Below are 19,767 nucleotides of genomic sequence, written 5' to 3' on the forward strand. Positions count from 1 at the left end.
GACTGGATGATCTTAAGGTTCTTTCCAACCCAAACCATTCCATGATTTTAAAGCCTCCCTCTCAGACCTCTGCTTCAGTGATTACTCTGGAGCAGCAAAGGTCCTGGTGGAGAAGGAATTAGAGTGCAAATGCAGCATAGCTTCAATGCGGACTTTGAGCAGAAGAAGCCAGGATAGAAGGAAACCTTTGCCAGTGAATGTGGCTTTGAAGGCATCTTGCTGGAGTGGCTAAATTGGAGGGGTAAGGAAAATGCATGTGTTGGAATAGCTGGGAGATGCTTTTAAGGCTAGACCAAATGCTTATGCTCTAGGAGATGAGAGATGAAGGACTCCTGGATGGTGCTGGTTGAGCAACTTCAAGACAAACCTTATACTACTAGATATTACCTTATTTACCTTCTACTTAATCAGCCTCCTCTTTGTCAAATTACCCCATTTAACAATCCAGAAGTTCCTCATTAGAAACTAAGGAATAAACCCATGGAAAGGGCACTCATTTATAAACAGAAGTAAATCACAATCATTTAGCAGTCACTTGTTTAGTTTCACAAAGAACAGCAGAGACAGTGCAACTGCAGTGCAATTCAAAATGGCACTTCACTAAAGTAACAGTGTTGGGAGGCTACCTGAAAACAGAGAGGTGAAACAATGTGGAAACATAATTAATTAAAAGGTCTGATGTACTAAAGTTGATACGTCCTAAATCACCCAGATCTAGCCATTCCCAAAAGGCCAGCATCATGGATTGAAATCAAGCACCAAAAGTACCCTTTGGGATCTGGGTATAGAAACCCACTAGAAGCATAAAATGTTCTGGCAGAGCATGGAACTGAACCTCAAACTCCTAAATTCACCATTTCTTTGCAGCCACTACAAAGCTATGAATAGGTTAAACCCCAGCAGTTCTATACAACATCCACCTGCTCTCCTTCCTTGCAGAAGAAGCCAAAAGCCATCATTCCACTGAAATTCCAAAGGCAGAACCCCAGTGTGAAGGTCTGTGAAGTGACAACCACTAATGACTTCTGACAACTGACTTTTTCCTGTGTTGAGCTGCTGGGACCTGCCACCAAACACAGGGAAGTCTTAGCAAACACCCTTTAGCAACACTGACACACTCTTCTATCCCAGCCAGGCTCTTCGGGTCTGATGTTAATTCCATCCAGAGAGAGATTTACGCCTATTAAAAGCTATGAAAATCTGCTGTCAGCTCCAGTTATCCCAGTTTGATGCTGTATGAAAAGGAGAGGAAAACAACATGTTTGAAATTGCCTTTAAAATCTGGCAAGGCACCTGAAACGTAAGACAAGTCTCTGACAACATCTACCTGAGCTTCAGGAAGAGAAAAGAATGGTAAGAAAGGCTTTATTTCATCTACTTTTTGGAAGAATGAAAATGTCACCACTGTCACAACACAGCTCTTTTCATCTTTCTTTTCAGGTAACATGGTAAATTAGAAGAACATTTGTTAAATTAAATGGTGTGGGCTAGGAGAAATTCTGGGTCATGACTTTAAAGGGTCTGCAGTACTATGAGTCCCATCGTAAGGCTACTGATGTACATACACTTCTCTGAAGCAGGACAAAATGCAATCAATTTAAACCTCTGAATCAAAAATCTAGGCTAAAAATAGAGCATATAGACATGATGCTTTAATTCACCTTTTGTCTGATGCTCAGTTACCCAAATAAATTTCGTATCTGAATGGGTGTAGTTTGACTTACCAATGCAGGCTACTTGCCATGGAACTAGAGAACGGTTTGGGATGCAAGGGACCTTGCAAGGTCTATTCTAACACCCCTGCAATGAGCAGGGGCCTTTTCAGATAGAGCAGCTTGCTCCAAGCCCCTGTGTCCAACCTGGCCTTGAACACTGCCAGGGATGGGGCAGCCACAGCTTCTCTGGGCACCCTGTGCCAGCGCCTCAGCACCCTCACAGGGAAGAGCTTCTGCCTAAGAGCTCATCTCAGTCTCCCCTCTGGCAGGTTAAAGCCATTCCCCTTGGCCTGTCCCTACAGGCCCTTGTCCCAAGCCCCTCTCCAGCTTTCCTGCAGCCCCTTTAGGCACTGGAGCTGCTCTCAGGTCTCCCCTTCAGGAGCCTTCTCTTCTCCAGGCTGACCCAGCCCAGCTCTCTCAGCCTGGCTCCAGAGCAGAGCTGCTCCAGCCCTCGCAGCATCTCCACGGCCTCCTCTGCACTCGCTCCAACAGCTCCACGTCCCTCTTGTGCTGCTGCCCCAGAGCTGGATCAGGACTGCAGGGGGGGTCTCCCCAGAGCACAGCAGAGGGGCAGGATCCCCTCCCTGAGCTGCTGCTCACGCTCTGGGGGTGCAGCCCAGCACAGGGGGGGGTTCTGGGCTGGGAGCACACCTTCCTTCTCTCTTCTATCAGGCTCTGCAACACCAAGGATGGAAAGAATGTGACCAGGTGGCAGTTCACTGCTGTTAATCCTTATGAATCTAGAACATTGCTATGAATTATAACGACTTTCTGCAGCAGTAACAGGACTGTGGCACATGATTGCATCAAAATTCAACTTTGCTGATTAAACATCTTCAGGAATTTGGTTGTTTTACATCAGAATTGTAACAGTAGGCAAAGGTCATCATAAGCCACAATTCTGTTCATTAGATTTCAGGCTTCCTTCTCCCTCCCTCTTCCTTTCTTTGCCAGACTAAGCACAGGACTGAAGCAAGTGAGCATACAAATTTGGCAGATCAGCCTCCCCTGCTTCATTTGCATCTGCTGATTCATTTGTGAGCGTGGATAAAGCCAACGCAAATTGAAACCTCTGCCTTTCTAAACACCTTTGCCCCATCTACCATTTAGCACTGTCATCTCTCACTCAGAACCAGGAGCATTCAGGGTCGTGGGTTCGAGCCCCACGTTGGGTCCGGGGAATGCTCTCGGCCGTCGCGGGGCCCGGCTCCTCCGCCGCCTTCTCCCTTTGCTCGGCAGACGCCTCCTTCCGCTCCTCGACCGCCCCGGCCTCCTCCACCGGCAGCCGTCCCCTGGCGGCCTCCGGCCCCGCTCCCGCCGCCGCTTGGTCCCCGGGGCCGCTCTCCCGGGCCGCTTCAGCAGCCGCCGGCTCCCGGGGCCGCTCCCCCTCGGCTCCCCGCCGCCTCACGAAGATGGAGAGTAGGGTGAGGGCCAGGACGGTGAGGAGCAGCCGGACGGCCAGGTACAAGTCCACGGCCACGTCCGTCCCGCCCTGCTGCTGGAGCCCACCCGTATTACAAGCCATTGCCATAAAGCACAGTGAGACAAGAACCTTAGCCCAGGCCCCACACTTGATAAACACTAACACAGCAAATACCGGCTCTAAGTAAGTTACAACATTCTGAAGCTGTGAGATCAACAAGAACAACTCTGAGAGCCAATAAATGAGCATTGTGATGAGTGACTATTAATCCGGACAGATCTGTCGTTATCTCAACCCTTCGAGCCCCACGTTGGGCACCAAAAAGAACTGTCGTGGTTTAAACCCAGTCAGGTAATTCGTTCGCTCACTTCCCCCCCTTTCTTGCCCTCCCCCTGCTCCCGGAGGGACAGAGAGGAGAATCAAAAGAATGCAACTCCCACGGGTTGAGATAAGAACAGTTTAGTAACTAAGGTATAACACAAATCACTACTGCTACCATCAATGATAACAATGATAAAGGAAATAACAAGGGAAGAGAATACAACACCTCACCACCAGCCGACCGATAACTCGCCCCCCTCAGCCCGACCAAGCACCGACCCATACCTCCTCCAACCCCGCAGTCTCCCAGCCCTTCCGGCTAACTCCCAGTTACATCCTGGGCATGACGTGCTGTGGTATGGAATAGCTCTTTGGGCCATCAAAGACCTCAGTTTGGGTCAGGTGTCCTGTCTCTGCTTCCTCCCGGCTTCCCCTCCTCCCTGGCAGAGCATGAGGCTCACAAAGTCCTTGGCCAAACCAAAACATCGCTATCAGCTCTGTTCCCAGGCCGAAAGTCAAAACACTGCACTGCACCAGCTACCAAGAAGGGGAAAAATGACTGCTACTGCTGAACCCAGGACAGAGCCTTTGTCTCCCACTACAGCAAAGCCAACATGAATAGTAACTCCTTTGGGTTTGAACACAAAGAGCGTTTCTGGAGAGCACTTTATGCAGGATGGGCAATACTTTTTAAAGCAGGTATATGTGCAGGGAGCTCAAATAGCTTTTATTTATCAGCCCTCCAGGCATGTTCCTTATTGCTTTTGGGATGGTTGAAGGGCATAGGAAGTATTTATGGAGGAAAGACACCGCCCACAGTTCATTTCCTTTACCTGACTGATTTGATTGACATTTAAATATGATATTGTCCTCTCTCTACTCTTGCCTTCGATTCAAAGAACTTAGGTACATTACTTCCATGATTGCATTTCGAATGTGGTAAAATGCTTGATGGTAGGTAATTACAACACATTATCAGAATAACTCCAATACTGCATATACAAATGACAACCAGCAATTAAACCCATTGCTGCCTTTCATTAAACTAACCAGAAAAAAACACATTTAACTATTGGCCTGGGCGTACCCAACCCTGATAATAAGTACCCATTCTGCTTACTTAAGCAATAGCTCCCAGTTCTTGACAACTTCTATTTGTTGTTTTAATATGGAAGAGGTGCCAAACATTTTCTTTAGGAGGCTCTTGAGGAAGGTACGTGGCAGATTTCCTCCCATCTGACAGCAGAAAATGGGCATTTTGCATAGAATCATACAAAGAATCAGAGAAGAGTTAGGGCCGGAAAGGACTTCAAGATCATCCAGTTCCAACCCCCTGCCATGGGCAGGGACACTTCGCACTAGATCGTGTCACCCAAGGCTCTGTCCATCCTGGCCTTGAACACGGCCAGGGATGTGCCTCTGGTGTGACTGGACACATGTCAGCAGCAGGGATTGTGGAGGAAAAAGGCAGACGAGTGGAGGCTGAATGAACTTTACCATCAGCAGATCATGTAGGTGGCAAGTTTGGCACCTCTCCCAGAGAAGCAAGATTGACCTGGATGATACCCCAGTGAGCCGGTGGAGACCTCAGAGCAGCTTCCAGTATATGAAGGGGGCTACAAGGATGCTGGAGAGGGGCTCTTCATCAGGGACTGGAGTGATAGCACAAGGCGTGATGGGTTCAGACTGAAACAGGGGAAGTTCAGGTTGGAGACAAGGCAGAAGCTCTTCCCTGTGAGGCTGCTGAGGTGCTGGCACAGGGTGCCCAGAGAAGCTGTGGCTGCCCCATCCCTGGCAGTGCTCAAGGCCAGGTTGGACACAGGGGCTTGGAGCAAGCTGCTCTAGTGGAAGGTGTCCCTGCCTGTGGCAGGGGTTGGAACTGAAGGAGCGTTAAGGTCCTTTCCAACCCAAACCATTCCATGATTCTATGAATGGGAAGCTGAAAATACTCCCAAAATACTCAAAGTATCATGATGAACTACAAACAATACTGCCTGCGAAGGAGATGAAACAGTAATTTAGGAACCACACAAAGAAGAATGAACTAAATACCAATGTTAAGAAGAGATAACAACCAGCAATCTAGAGATTCCTTGCAATTAATTCACGTCTATTATCTTTAACACCAATTGCCTTTCAGTTCAGATTAACAATTTCCATGCGTGTAGGCCCAGCCTGATTGTCACAGTACATTGTAAGACCCGTTTCCATTAAAACCAATTACAGGGTGTGTATCAAGAGGGATGACTTTCACAGTGAGGAATGGATTGCAGCGAGAAACGGCAGAGCCCTGCCAAATGAAATGAAGAACGAGTCTAGGCTGAGGACCTGTAGCAAAAGAGGGAGGTTTTATTTCCTCCCTGTATTAGAGAACTTCAATTTTCCTCCTCCATGTAGCAGTTTTTCTGTGCTGTGAACTCTCCACTCCCTGACCTCCCACCAGACCACGGCTCTCCATGGCTGGCAATCACCATCCTCCAAAGGCAGCAGAATGATGGCTTTCTTTCAAGAGCTCTGGAGACCTATGTAGAAGGCAACCAAACCTGACACTTAACAATATTTTTCCCTTCTTGTTGTATTTCGTGTTATTTCTAGAAGGTTTCCAATTTTTCTTCCTATGTAGAACAATTGCAGCCTGAGCTACCTGGCTCAGGGCTAAAAATGATCAACTTGGGTATCCCGAACCCAAGAAACAGACAATTTTTGAGGGTTCTGCATTTATTTAGCAATGTTATTTGACCTTATCTATTGCAAACATTAACATATTCTCTTCACTGTTTGAAAACACCACTCTCTTACTGCTCCTGCAGAGACCTGATCTAATTGAAGATGTCCCTTCTCGTTGCAGGGACTAGATGAGCTTTGAAGGTCCCTTCCAACCCAAACTGTTCTCTGAATCTATGATTCTGTCATGAGTTTACTGAAAGGAGTCACCAAAAATTCTTTGCCATGAAGAAGTTCTTTATTGTGAGGGTGCTGAGGCCCTGGCACAGGGTGACCAAAGAAGTGGTAAATGCTCCATCCCTGGCAGTGTTCAAGGCCAGGTTGGACAGGGCTTGGAGGAAGCTGTGTCCCTGCCTTGGTGGAAGGTGTCCCTGCCCGTGGCAGGGGTTGGATGCTGATGAGCTTTAAGGTCCCTCCAACCCCAACCATGCTATGATTAAGAAACCAGCTAAACCACTTGGTTGCCTTGCTGAACACAGTAGGCTTTAGAAGCGATTCATTACCGTGGAACTGAATTAACACTGCAGCTATTCAGCCTAAATTCTTGCCAATGTCAAAATCTCTGTGCTCCTTCAGGTTGTATTTCATCCGAAGGAAAGGAGGAGCTGGAGACATGGGAGGTTTGTGACAAGCTGTTGAATTTCCATACGGATGAAGCATGTTTGGAAACTCAAAACTTGACTGATCTGCTGAAGCCCGCTTGCTGACAGACAATATAAAATCAATGGATCACATATTAAGAGGGGAGGGTTTTTTTCTTGGCCCGTAAAGAGTTTTTCTTTGGGGGGGGGGGGGGGGAGGGATTGCTTTATTTTCTGTCATGGAAAATGAACTGCCTTACCTTAAGGTTTTGATAAACTGTCATCTTTAATCAGCCACACGCAGTAAGGCTGTCAGTTCTCATCAAGCATTGGGGGATAGAAGAAAACCAGGCACAAAATGCGAAGCTGTTCCCCATCCCCTTCCCCGTGCCCCGCTTCTGTGATGGCCTCGCTCAGAACTGAAACCTTTTCTTAGCAGCGTGACAACAAGAAGCTTTTCTGCACTGTGTCTTTGTAATTCAGGCTTTATGAGAGCTTGTCAAAGAGAAAAGAGTGAGGGTTCGCCGGCAAGAAACATCCATCCCCGCTGTTGACGGATATAAAGCACTAAATGTCAACAGCAAGGGACTCGTCAACTCAACGTCTTCTAAACACTCATTAAACCAGGGAAGGGGGAGGAGGAAAGAATTCAGGAGGTGGGTGTCAAATTGTTCCTTTGAGATTTCGATTCAGGTCAATTGAAGTAAACAGCCAGTGTAGGAAAAGGCACATCAAGCATCTGTCACACTCAGGGATGGGTATTAATAACTCCAAAATCAAGATGGGGTTATTAGGCATCACGGTGACTGCTGGCACCCTAATGAGAAGCAGGAGTCGAGATCTCCTGAGCGGAGCCCCATTTGTTTCTCCACACCACAGAGCCTGAACCATCTTTAGGTTAGATCTAAGGCAGAAGCTCTTCTCTGTGAGGGTGCTGAGGCGCTGGCACAGGGTGCCCAGAGAAGCTGTGGCTGCCCCATCCCTGGCAGTGTTCAAGGCCAGGCTGGACACAGGGGCTTGGAGCAAGCTGCTCTAGTGGAAGGTGTCCCTGCCCGTGGCAGGGGTTGGAACTGGAGGAGCTCTAAGGACCCTTCCACTACAAACCAGCCTGGGATTCTCCCTCTCTGCCTCACAGTCTCCCTCTCTAAAGGGAAGGTATTGCAGAAGTGAGATTTAAGTAAATGATGTTTCTTCCCCTCTCTTAAGAACAGGGGTATGTCTCAAGTTCAGCCTTCAAACTGTATTCATAAAATCTGGAGGGTTTTATTTTTAAGGGCTCAGGACCTTTAAAGTCTGCAGATGATGTTTTCCTGCATAGATAACGTCTCAGACTTTTCATTCCCTGAACCTTATTCAAACTGAAGTGGAAACTTCAGCAGACAATACTGTAAGTTCCCCTCTCTCAGCTTGAGTCAGTTCATCCATTTCTCTAAAATCAAGTATTTTGATTTTGAAAAGCTAAAGACATCAGCTCTCATTATGTAGCACTATCTGTGCTCTAGGACCATTCGACGTTTTTCATCTACTTCATCAATAATCTATACCCCTTAGACTGATGAAATACCACTTTTCTTAGCATACATGGTATCATTTAACATAGTCTAAACATACTAAATGTAACTAATAAAGTAATTTAATTTTCACACTCCTTTTGCTTCCCAAATAACACATTCCTCATATTATGAAATACTGATTTTATAGTACACAGCTACAAGATATTACAGCATATGTTAAAATCAAATTAGTTGTTCATTATTATAGCTGGACAAATATATTAATAAAAGGGATTATCAGTGAAGTACTGATATATATAACTGGGTTCTTAGTTATATACCTAGTTTTATATCAATCCCAGCTCTGCAATCCCAGACACTGCTCAGATGCAGCAGCACCTGATGCTCACAAAAACCAAAGGACTCAAGATGCCTCATAGGAACCGATGACAACTTTGCCATCCCCTCCCAACACCTTCAAAATCAACAGAGGGTTTAAATTCTACATACAGCACCTTGGTATATTCTGGATTAAACAGACATGATTATTCCCAAAGCATGGAAAGCTAAAACATCACTGCTAATACATACGTCCCTGCATGTACATACATATTCTATATGTTGTGCATCTCCCTCCCAGTGACAGGGTACAAGCAGAGCCTGAAATGTGACCTTCAGTGGTTCAGAGCTCATTGCCACCAGTCAGTGAGGAACATGCTGATATCAACAGGCAGCAGAAGTAAATTACTAGCCTTGATTATTCCCCAAAGCATTTATTTTATTTATTGAAAGAGCAATCACTCTTTTATCAGCATTAACATAACTGGAAGACACAGGAAATTCCTCAAATGCTATCAAGCAAAAAGCCTACTGCTTCAAACGATGGAGACCAGTACAAATTAACATCATCATTTAATTGTTGAATTCAAATGTCAAATCATTACCTGCTCTTCCAACCCCCACTCTCATCAATCCAAAATACCAAGAAGTAGCTAACTCTGCAATGCTTTGGACCATGCACACGTCAGAGCATTAAACTTCAGTCCCTACATCCCAAACAACATTAGCAAAGTCAAAGCAGTAATTCTGCCTTGCCTTCTTCCCCCTTCTTTTTTTGGACTTTAATACATCCACACTTTGCTTTTCACCTCCTCACTCCCCAGACTTTGAAATCAAAGGCAGCGATTAGAACACCACTCACACTCTGCAGTTCACCCCATCTGGTGAAGGGGGAGATCCCCCAAGATACACAAGCCCACTAGACAGAGAGGCAAAGGCTGCCAAGTCAATTTATAGGCTCCCCAGTCCACTCCTTCACAAGGACACAAGCTTGCTTAGAAGCAACTGCTTCTTCCGAATCAATGAACATTTGGCTTTCTCCTCCATCCTACAGCCCTTTTAATTGCTGCTTGATCTTAATGAAGTGTGGCTGATATTAATAAATGGATACCCTCGCGGCCTTAATACCCAACATCCAAACAACGTTCAACTGAGTTAGCATCAGTGGTGCTTTCACGATTCCAAATGCCCTCATCCCCTCTACCCCAGCCCCTCCTGTCCCTCCCCCTCCAGGCTCAAGACTGGAGACATCTGTTCTTCAATTGTCTGATAATAAACAGACTCTATAAAGCATATGTAAAATGATTATTACCCTGAAGAGCCAAGTGCCTTTCAAATGCCAGCTGAAACAAATACACATTAAAAAGAGAAAGAAAATCCCCACCAAACAAATGTTACACCAGACATCACTCAGGCTGTTCGCTATGCACAGCGTAAGGGTTCCACATTGATCCTGCCTGTTCCCTTCCTCCGACGTGAGATGTCAGTCCACACGCCAGTAACACCAGCGCGTCCACGATCCAAGCAGATGCGGGTTGGCAGTGAAGGATGAAGAAAGCAACCGGACTCTTTTGGTAACTTTTATACTTGGACACCTCCCGCCAAATGTAATTAAGGGGAATCAGAGGTGTATCCCTCTTCAATTTGGAAGTGCAATTAGCTTGCTTATGTAGTTAGTAAAACCTATTCCCAGGAATCATCTCCGCTAGAATACCCACTTGTCTTCCAGAACCTCACTAGTCATTTAGCACGTGTGTGCTAGTGTCATTAAGCCTTGGTAATTAAGCTGGGGCTTGGTGAGTCTCGGTTGTCCTAGTGGAAATCAGGGACTTGCATCCCGAACGACAACACATCTCGCTTCCCGACTCTGGCTCCTTGCTCTAAATGAGTCTGAGGGAAGGAAGACGTCGAAAACCACTCGTATGTATCTGCCCTTGGACTCTCCATGGTGGTCAGTGAAGAGTTTCTCTAAAGAAACTTTGGAGATATGGGGGTTAATTCACAGCCCTCTGAAACCCTGATGTTCCAGATCTTTTGTTCTTCAAAAGGATGTGGAGTCATGCTCAACCTCAGCTTGTAAATAAGAAACAATCCAAAGAAGACTATTATAAGCAGTTGAATGCTGTGATTGTGCAACTCTGATGTGATGGACAACGACATTTTTCATATTGGTATTACAAAAGGTAGACATTCAGACTGATGAACATGAATATGATGAATATGAATGCTCTGGTTACAGCTCTCCACCTAACATTATTGTGCTGAATTACATTTTAAAGACATCACTTAATGTGATGTTCAGGCTTTAAAGCATCATGCCAACGTCTGGTTTTCCAGTGATCCAGTTAGCTTAACACTTGGAGAAGAATTCAGCTTCCTAATAAAATCAGCTCAGCCATACACAGCTGAAAGTTCAGTCAACATATTTATGTGAATTTGATAAAGATAAGGAAAAAAACCCCAACTTCTAAATAAAATACTGATCAATTTGAATTCAAAACAGATTCATTTGAAGCCTGTACAAGCGACATGGAAGAAAGATGACTGAGGCAGGCCATAAGGAACCACAACAACAAATGGAAGATGAAGTTAAGTGAAAACTTCACACTCTGCTGCAATTACCTGCTCGAGAGCTTGATGGTTAAACAATGATGTCTAGGAAAGGGGGACAAAGATCTAACCAACAAGGAGTGCAACACATAAGAACTCACAGAGAAGATTATGTGCTAGAATTTATTGCAAACATCAATATTTTATGCAAATCCTCCATATTCATCATTTTACCAGCACAGCCAGCATCACAGAGCCAAATTTAACAGGAGCCAATGGGTAAGGATGGTAGGACAGGTCATGGCTATTGACTCCCATCCGGAAGAGAATTCCCTCTAGGGAATTACTATCAGCAGAAGAAATCCAGTCCTACGGTCATGCCAGGTACACTGCATTTAGACCTCATAGCAGCCTTCCAGTATCTGAAGGGGTCCTATAGGGATGCTGGGGAGGGACTCTTCATTAGGGACTGTAGTGACAGGACAAGGGGTAACGGGTTAAAACTTAAACAGGGGAAGTTTAGACTGGATCTAAGGAAGAAGTTCTTTACTGTAAGGCTGGTGAGGCACTGGAATGGGTTGCCCAGGCAGGTTGTGAATGCTCCATCCCTGGCAGTGCTCAAGGCCAGCTTGGACAGAGCTTTGGGTGAGATGGTTTAGTGTGAGGTGTCCCTGTCCATGGCAGGGGGATTGGAACTCAATGATCTTAAGGTCCTTTCCAAACCTAACTGTTCTATGATCCTATGATTCCATGATCCCAAGCATGACCCACATGCCAAAGCATGATCACAAGTTAAATCTAATAAAGCAAGGACTCATATTATTTACTCTGTTGATCACTCAAGCAGGTAAATCCCCTTAAAGGAGTTTCTACAGTCTTCACCTACCCCCAAACTCACCTCATTCTGCAGTGAGAAAAGGATAAGCTGGGTCACAGAGTCTTTTCCTCCCCCTCATGCAGTTATTGATGAACTACTCAGTGCAAGGAAGTGAAGATGCTGCAGATGGTTGGCATGAAAAATATGTTGTAAGCAGATACCTTCATCTTGAAGCAATTATTTTTTATGAGGCCAATTATTTCTACCGCCCATCTTGCAAGCTGGTAATGAAAGTGAAGTGCTTGTGAGAAGTGCTGTTTAAAGCAGAGCACTCCTGTGTGATTCGGATGGCAAGAAAAGGGGGGGGGGGGGGGGAATTAAGCAGGAAGGCAAAGAGAAAGAAAGAAGTATTTCCACCAGTTTCCAAATCAATGTCATGTATCTCATCAATAGAAATAAGAGCATCATCACCCCCCTCGGTGCTTGAAAGAAGCCTCTAAATTCATTAAAGATTACGGGATTGAAGCCCGTATCTCAGTGGTCATATCTTGAAGAGCATCTTAACCACTGTCCACCTTTTCTCATGGTAAAATGGCTGAAAACTATAAATTGTGCTGCAGATGATTTATTTTTTAGCACGTTTCTTTGGTACAAAAGAGAGTTTAAAACAAAACGTGGTGATGAAATCATTCATTTCATTATGGGCACCTAGGAATTAATGGCGAAGGTACAATGTCCTTCTATCAAGGAAAGTTGGAGTGTGTCCTCACAAAAGCAGCTATTCTCAAGACGATTCCAGTATCTCATGTCCTGACATCAGAAATTCTAATTCAAAGGAATTTATGCATTTTGTGTCTGCATTTTTAAGTTCTAAAAAGTCATACATGACCACAGGTCTCAGTTACTGAGACGTCAGTCAGGACATTCCTTCCTCTGGGGATCAGATTCCAATTACTTTTTATTACTATTTTATTATTGCTTGGGTTTTAGCATTGAGAGACATGCCCTCCTGCCTAAGTGACTCACGACAGTGAGTAATACAGACAGAGCCAAGGAGGGAAATGCTCTAAAGGATGCTCTCATGCTAGCGCTGAATAGGAAAGGACATGTCTGATGATAAAGGAAAACCCTACAAGGCAAAAGCAGAGGTGGAAGATTGACATGAACTGAGGAAAAACATCATATTATTTAATTCAGGCAAGACTAAGAAGCTGAACTGGTAAATTGCAAAGTAAAAAGAGCAAAATGAACGTATCAAAGGTGAGTGACTCTGTGAGAAGAGGCTTATCATAGGCTTGCTCTGGTTTAAAGTTCCAGTAGTACCTGATGAGCTCTGAAGATATCAGCAATTGGCAGGGCACTTGAAATCAGGCACTGAATTTGCAGTCCACAGACCATAGTGGGTTTATCAAAGAATGAACCTACCTTGCAGTTCTTAAAGTATCCTTCTGACTTTTTAATAGGCAGAATGCCCCATCCCTGGCAGTGTTCAAGGCCAGGTTGGACACAGGGGCTTGGAGCAACCTGCCCTAGTGGAAGGTGTCCCTGCCCATGGCAGGGGTTGGAACTGGGTGAGCTTTAAGGTCCCTTCCAACCCACCCCATTCTATGATTCTATAATGGACAGTCAGCAATGGGTCACCCCATCAAGCATTCCTACTTGGTGTATACTACTGAGGAAGATTAAAGAGCCTCGACAACAAGCTCAATGAGGGATGATTACCTTATAGATGTGCACATCAACAACTCTACAGCAAGCCCATGTCATCTCAGAAGTGGCAACATGCCCATAAAGAACAAAGATTAATTCTACTTATTTGCACCTGTAGAAACAAGTAGAAAGTCTGTCTTACCTGAGGAGGGGATGGAAGATGATCGTAATGTTCCTGGCTCCGGGTTTGCAGACAAACTTGGATCCGCCACCTTCAATTAAGTTATCATCCGGTCCTCCTGGAAAATAACATGGAACAAGTTGTCTAACAGATCTGAACATCCCTTGATTTTTTAGAGGGTAAGCCATAATTAAGCATTTAGTAAGTGATAATTAAACATGCATTAAATGCTTCACTCCTGGTGAAAGATCTGTAATTAAGGCAAAGGTACGCTCCTTCTCTCCTTGTGCAGCTCAGAGGAAGTACTCCTAATGCAATAGCAACAATGCAGACAGTACTTATACAGTATTTTGGGCTCCTCTTGCCAAAGTTAGTGACAGTATTGCAGAAAGACTGGGAAGTTCAGGTCTTCTATAGCACAGGACTGAGTTTCAACTGCAGAAGAGTCTCCCAGCCACACCACATGAAAGGGGCTGAAGTCCAACATACTGGACTGGAGGTGCTAACACAACGCCCATCAATCACACAGATGAGAGATGCCCAGGTACCATTAAGACACTTGAACCTTATCGTTCTTCAGAAGTCATGGTTCTTCAAAATGTTACCTCACACTGGGGACCTCCAGCCTGAAGTTTCAAGTGGAACAGCCCCAAATCGAACCCACAGCACATGAGCATACACTTAAATCATCCTTTCTCTAAAGCACAAGGGCTTTTATCTTGTGTAATAAACACCCAAAGTCTGGGAAGCATGGGTAATATCTATTTTGAGGCCCACAGTGCTTAGAAAGGGTTTGAACAGCAGCAATGCATTGCTGCTTCCATCTTGCTGTGTGGAAAGCTCCTGCACCTCTGACCGATGATGCCACCATTCAATCTACTGGAAGGTAGCTGGGTTTTGATTAATAGCGACATGACATTTTAACTTCTTTCTTATATAGAACACCACTGGATCTTCTCAGGAGTCCATGTCCTACACTAAGTCCTGTACTTCCCTAGCAGAACTCTCTGTTGCCCAAGTTCCAGCTGGGTACAAAGAGGAACAATGAACTGGTTGAGTCTGGCATGCTCCTTGGTAGTAAAACACAAGCTCAGAGAGCATTATGTGGACACCTGAGGCCCAGACTGCAGGACTGTGATGAAAACCCCCATCTTCACATCACTGCCCCAAAACCACAGTTACTTCCACAGGCAGCTCCTAACACCAAAATACTGTAAATTAGGATACTGAGAGAGAAAAACCTCCGTTTCCTCAAACCCCTTTATTTCCTGATAGCAATGAAGTCCACTTGTTACCCTTCCAGAAGGAAACTTCTTTAGGAAAACAGGTGCCCCCCACACAAGACAGCAGAAGAAAACAATCTCATCCTGAAAGTGGCGGCAATACAGCAGAAAATCCCTCATATTTTGGTGATGCTCCTTTGTTACTAAGCACAGGTCTGCTTGCTGCTATCATCTCACAACTAAACCTGCCTACTCCAGTTTGGGACTAAAAAACCCAATGACCCCCAAGCATGAACTTAGGCAAAGTCTGTATATCCCGAATAGTCTATTCATTCCTTTACATTTTGCATGTGAACTCTACTTAATGACTGAATACTAATAAATACAGAACCTAATCACATTACTGTGATAGCTTCATAGACAGGAAAATGACAAAGTGCTTGAAATCAAAACACCACCAACAGATGAGTGATTTTGTTGACCCTGACATCTGTCTGCCTTGAAATGCATAGAAGAATGTCTCCGGATTGGAAGGTGCAAGAGGAAGAACACAACTGATGAGCAAGTGAATCCAAGCTTCTTTAAGTCATTAACTGCAACCAACCTACAAATAAAGCTCTTTGAGGACTTGATTTCGTTGACCATCCTCCTGTTAGCAACTTCACAGCAGTATCCAAGGAGCAGCACTGGTTCTTCCATACCCCAAATGGTCCCTCCAGGTAAGGAGTGTTCGGCACAAGAGTTCTCATCACTGGTGTAGATTCTAAGATGCTGCTGAATACTTTTACTGCTGCCCCATTGAAAGGGACAGTACTAAATTCCTCGTGGATTGGGAAATCCTCACAAAATGTGCACATCTGGAATACTGAAGTCAGTATTCTACAGCTGGAACACTAGGTTCAGTTTTGGTCTTTTGAAAGATGAAGACAGGCTGGAGAGGGTCCAGAGAAGGGCCGCAAAGATGACTGGGAAGCCGTGTGAGGAAAGGCTAAGATTGCTGGGACTGTTCAGCCTGGAGAAGAGAAGGCTCAGGAAGATCGCATCACCATGTTCCAGTATTTAAAGGGTGGCTACAAAGAAGATGGAAACTCCCTTTTGACAAGGGCACAAGTTACTCCAGGGAGATTCCAACTGCACACAAGGGGAGGATTTTTCACCATGAGAACAATCAGTCACTGGAATAATGTCCCCAGAAAAGTGGTGGATTCTCCCAATGTTGGACACTGCTAAGATTCAGCTGGACAGGGACATCTACTCTAGGTCATGCTTTGCCCAGAAAGGTTGGACCATATGATCCTTGAGGTCCATTCCAACCTGGGATTCTATCATTCTATGATCGACAGCCACAGTATTCCCACAAGCTAACTCAGCTCTCAACCACCACCATTAGAACACCAAACAAACATTAGAACATGAAGCTTCTTGATCCTACACTAACATAAGGACTCATGAAGCAGAAAGCAGCAGCTCAGGACACAGCACGTACAGTTTTAGTGATTGTCTTTAGAAACAGGCAGCTCTTAAGAAAGTTCTGGAATTCCATTTCAAAAGTTAACTTCCACAATGGGACAGTTCAGTCATGGAAAAAAAAAGAGGAGCAAAATCGAGGAAAAGAAAATTCTTCATTGCTCTGATTCATGTCAAAGCTGCAACTTCCAGTGGGGTCTGTGTCTTAACTGCCTTATTGCAGAATCCATCCGAGCATGAGCTATTGAGGCATGAACTAGGAAATACAGGCTGGAATTAAGAACAGGGTGTTATTCTTGTTACATCAAGTCACCCTGCACTAATCAATATTATTGACTGGGACGAGCTCCGCAGGAAGGAATAAAACAATCTGTCTTATCTGCTTGGCCATATGATGATAGATTTGAGAAGAACTGAACACTGGCACTGAAACAAAAAGATGCTTTTACATCTTCTCTGCTCTTAGCTTTCCATTCATAAAAAGGAATGCTCTGCACGTAGGTGTAATCTATGAGGAAACAGAATTTTGTGTGTATTTAAATATTTTACCTTGAAAAATACCCAGAGATGTAAATCTTATTCCAGATGGAAAGGGTGCTCAGGCATTGGAACAGGCTGCCCAGGGCAGGGCTGCAGTCACCGTCCCTGCAAGTGTTCACACAGCGTGGAGACGAGGTCTCAGTGCCATGGGTTAGTGGTGGCCTTGGCAGTGCTGGGGAACGGTTGGACTAGATGAGCTTAAAGGGCTTTTCCAACCTGGTTGATCCCATGATGCCTCATACACACCAACAAGAACCCAACACTGGAACTAATGAAAGCAGCCTCCTCTTTTCTTTATCTCTCTCAAAGCTCTCACCGTACCTTGATGGACCCTATGCTGATGTTGCCTAACAGCACCACAGCTCCATTCATGCCCGGCCACAGTACAGGAAACCAAATGCTGCCATTTACCACAGTTTAGACCACATTAGTTTTGTTACAGTACCCACTGGAGAAAAGTTGCATCTTGAGGAAGAGAGCTTATGATACCTTTGACTGGATATTAAAGTGCAAATCACCATAGAAGCCCAGAATGGTTTGGGCTGAAGGGACCTTAAAGCTCCTCCAGTTCCAACCCCTGCCACAGGCATGACACCTTCCACTAGAGCAGCTTGCTCCAAGCCCCTGTGTCCAACCTGGCCTTGAACACTGCCAGGGATGGGGCAGCCACAGCTTCTCTGGGCACCCTGTGCCAGTGCCTCAGCACCCTCACAGGGAAGAGCTTCTGCCTAAGAGCTCATCTCAGTCTCCCCTCTGGCAGGTTAAAGCCATTCCCCTTGGCCTGGCCCTACAGGCCCTTGTCCAAAGCCCCTCTCCAGCTTTCCTGCAGCCCCTTTAGGCACTGGAGCTGCTCTCAGGTTTCCCCTTCAGGAGCCTTCTCTTCTTCAGGCTGAACCAGCCCAGCTCTTTCTAGTAGAGATTCCCCCTGACTACATCAAGGTCTGAATTCTGCATTTACACTGACCACTCAATACAACATCACAACTACAGACAATAACCTGTGCTGGAAAGCCAACAGGCATCTCAATAAAAACACACCATGAACATCCCTTCATCTTTATCGATTCCTACTCCGAGCATCTCTTGCAGGGAGGCGAATGATCATTCATCCTAAGAAACCAACACCAGGCAGCTCCACAGAGAACAGGCACCAGATCAAGAGTGGGAAATAAATTACTCTTGGTTTGTTTGATTTTTCTTTTCCCTCCTTCTCATGAGTGTCTCAAACAAGAGCTGAGCATGTGAATTCTGTACTGCTGGGCTGTCCGGAACACACACCCCATCCACATGAGCAGCCTCCAAGAGAAGAAAACCATCCACCTCATTAGGGAAAAAGAGCTGCAAAGCCTAATTGCCAGTGAAGATTTCCAACTGCATCTAAGTGCTCAACTTCACTGCCATAACAGCTCACTGTAAGAACTGAGTACAGGACTAAGCATCCATGCTCACTGATGTACATCACAGCGTACACAGCACTCCAATAAGAGCCTGGACCGAGTATACATCATCGCTTCTGCAGTGCTACAGCACAGACATCTCATTTGGGTTGCAGGGTTTGTTGGGTTTTTGCTTTAAGGCAAGAAAGTTTAATATCCACATTAGATAGGCACTAGGAAAAACAACCCCAAACTTTCTCAGCTGTCAGAAAGTACTATGCTTGCAGCAGTTCCTGCTTAAAGAGCACCAGCCTCCTGATATAATTTGTCAAGTAGTAAATTATGAGACAAAAAACAAAGAAGAAAAAAACTTGGAGGTGAAGTGAAATTTGTCATGGAGTTAATGATATCCTCACGCTGTGCTGGCAATGAAGCGTGCCCACCTGAATACCACTGCAAGTGGGAGTCGGAGAGGGGTCCATTAGTAACGCAGCTGAAATGGAGCCTGAAATGTCATGCTTCAAGATGAAAAAGCATCAGACTACCAAGAAGGCCTGAATCTCTGCATGCATTTAAAGTTTGAACAAACATTAGGAGGGGTTTAAGTTTGCCATTCTGCCTGGTATTTTAAAAATCTAAAGATACATCATCGATACAGTGGATGAAGTTGCCAAGCCATTATCCATCAGATCTCTAGTTGGTGAAGTTCCCACTGACTGGAAAAGGGGCAACATTACACGCATCTTTAAAAAGGGAAAGAAAAGGAAGAACTGGGGGAACTACAGGATGGTCAGTCTCACCTCAATGCCCTGCAAAATCATGGAGTAGATCCTCCTGGAAACTATGCTAAGCCATCTGGACAGTAAGGAGGTGATTGGTGACAACCAACATGGCTTTATTAAGGGCAAATCAACCCTAATAAATAGAGTGGCCTCATATGATGGGGCTACAGAGTTGGTGGATACAGGAAGAGCGAGCGATATCATCTACCTGGAGTTGTGCAAGGCCTTTGACACTGTTGTGCAACACATCCTTGACTCTAAACTGGAATGACTTGGATTTGATGGATGGAACACTCAGTGGATAAGGTACTGGATGGATGCTCAAGAGTTGTGGTCAATGGCCTGATGTCCACATGGAGATCAGTGAGGTGTGAGTGGTGTCTCCCAGGGGCTGGTGTTGGAACTGATCCTGTTCAACATCTTTATTGGTGACAAAGATGGTGTGGGATCGAGCACCCTCAGAAAACTTGCTGATGATACCAAGCTACAAACAGAGACAGTAACAGTGTTTCTATTAGCTTAAACAATTTTCTCCACAAAGGTCCAAGATTTATACGGAAGTTATTACTCTTCCATGTGTCTGAA

At 45.1% G+C, this 19,767-nt stretch overlaps 1 protein-coding gene across 2 annotated transcripts in view; it reads right to left on the reverse strand.

Annotated features, from left to right (window-relative positions):
• The window catches only part of EXOC4 (exocyst complex component 4), a 394,793-nt gene that overhangs the window by 191,050 nt on the left and 183,976 nt on the right, over positions 1–19,767 (reverse strand). For both annotated transcript variants that reach the window (XM_061467959.1, XM_061467960.1), the window contains exon 10: positions 13,816–13,912. In XM_061467959.1, the coding sequence (XP_061323943.1) occupies positions 13,816–13,912 (97 nt within the window). The remainder of the gene's footprint in view (positions 1–13,815; positions 13,913–19,767) is intronic.

The sequence above is a fragment of the Pezoporus flaviventris genome, unplaced genomic scaffold (genome assembly GCF_033815535.1).
Source record: "Pezoporus flaviventris isolate CSIRO_AGI_PZ_B2104156 unplaced genomic scaffold, CSIRO_AGI_Pfla_v1 ptg000046l, whole genome shotgun sequence".
In the NCBI taxonomy this organism is placed as follows: domain Eukaryota; kingdom Metazoa; phylum Chordata; class Aves; order Psittaciformes; family Psittacidae; genus Pezoporus; species Pezoporus flaviventris.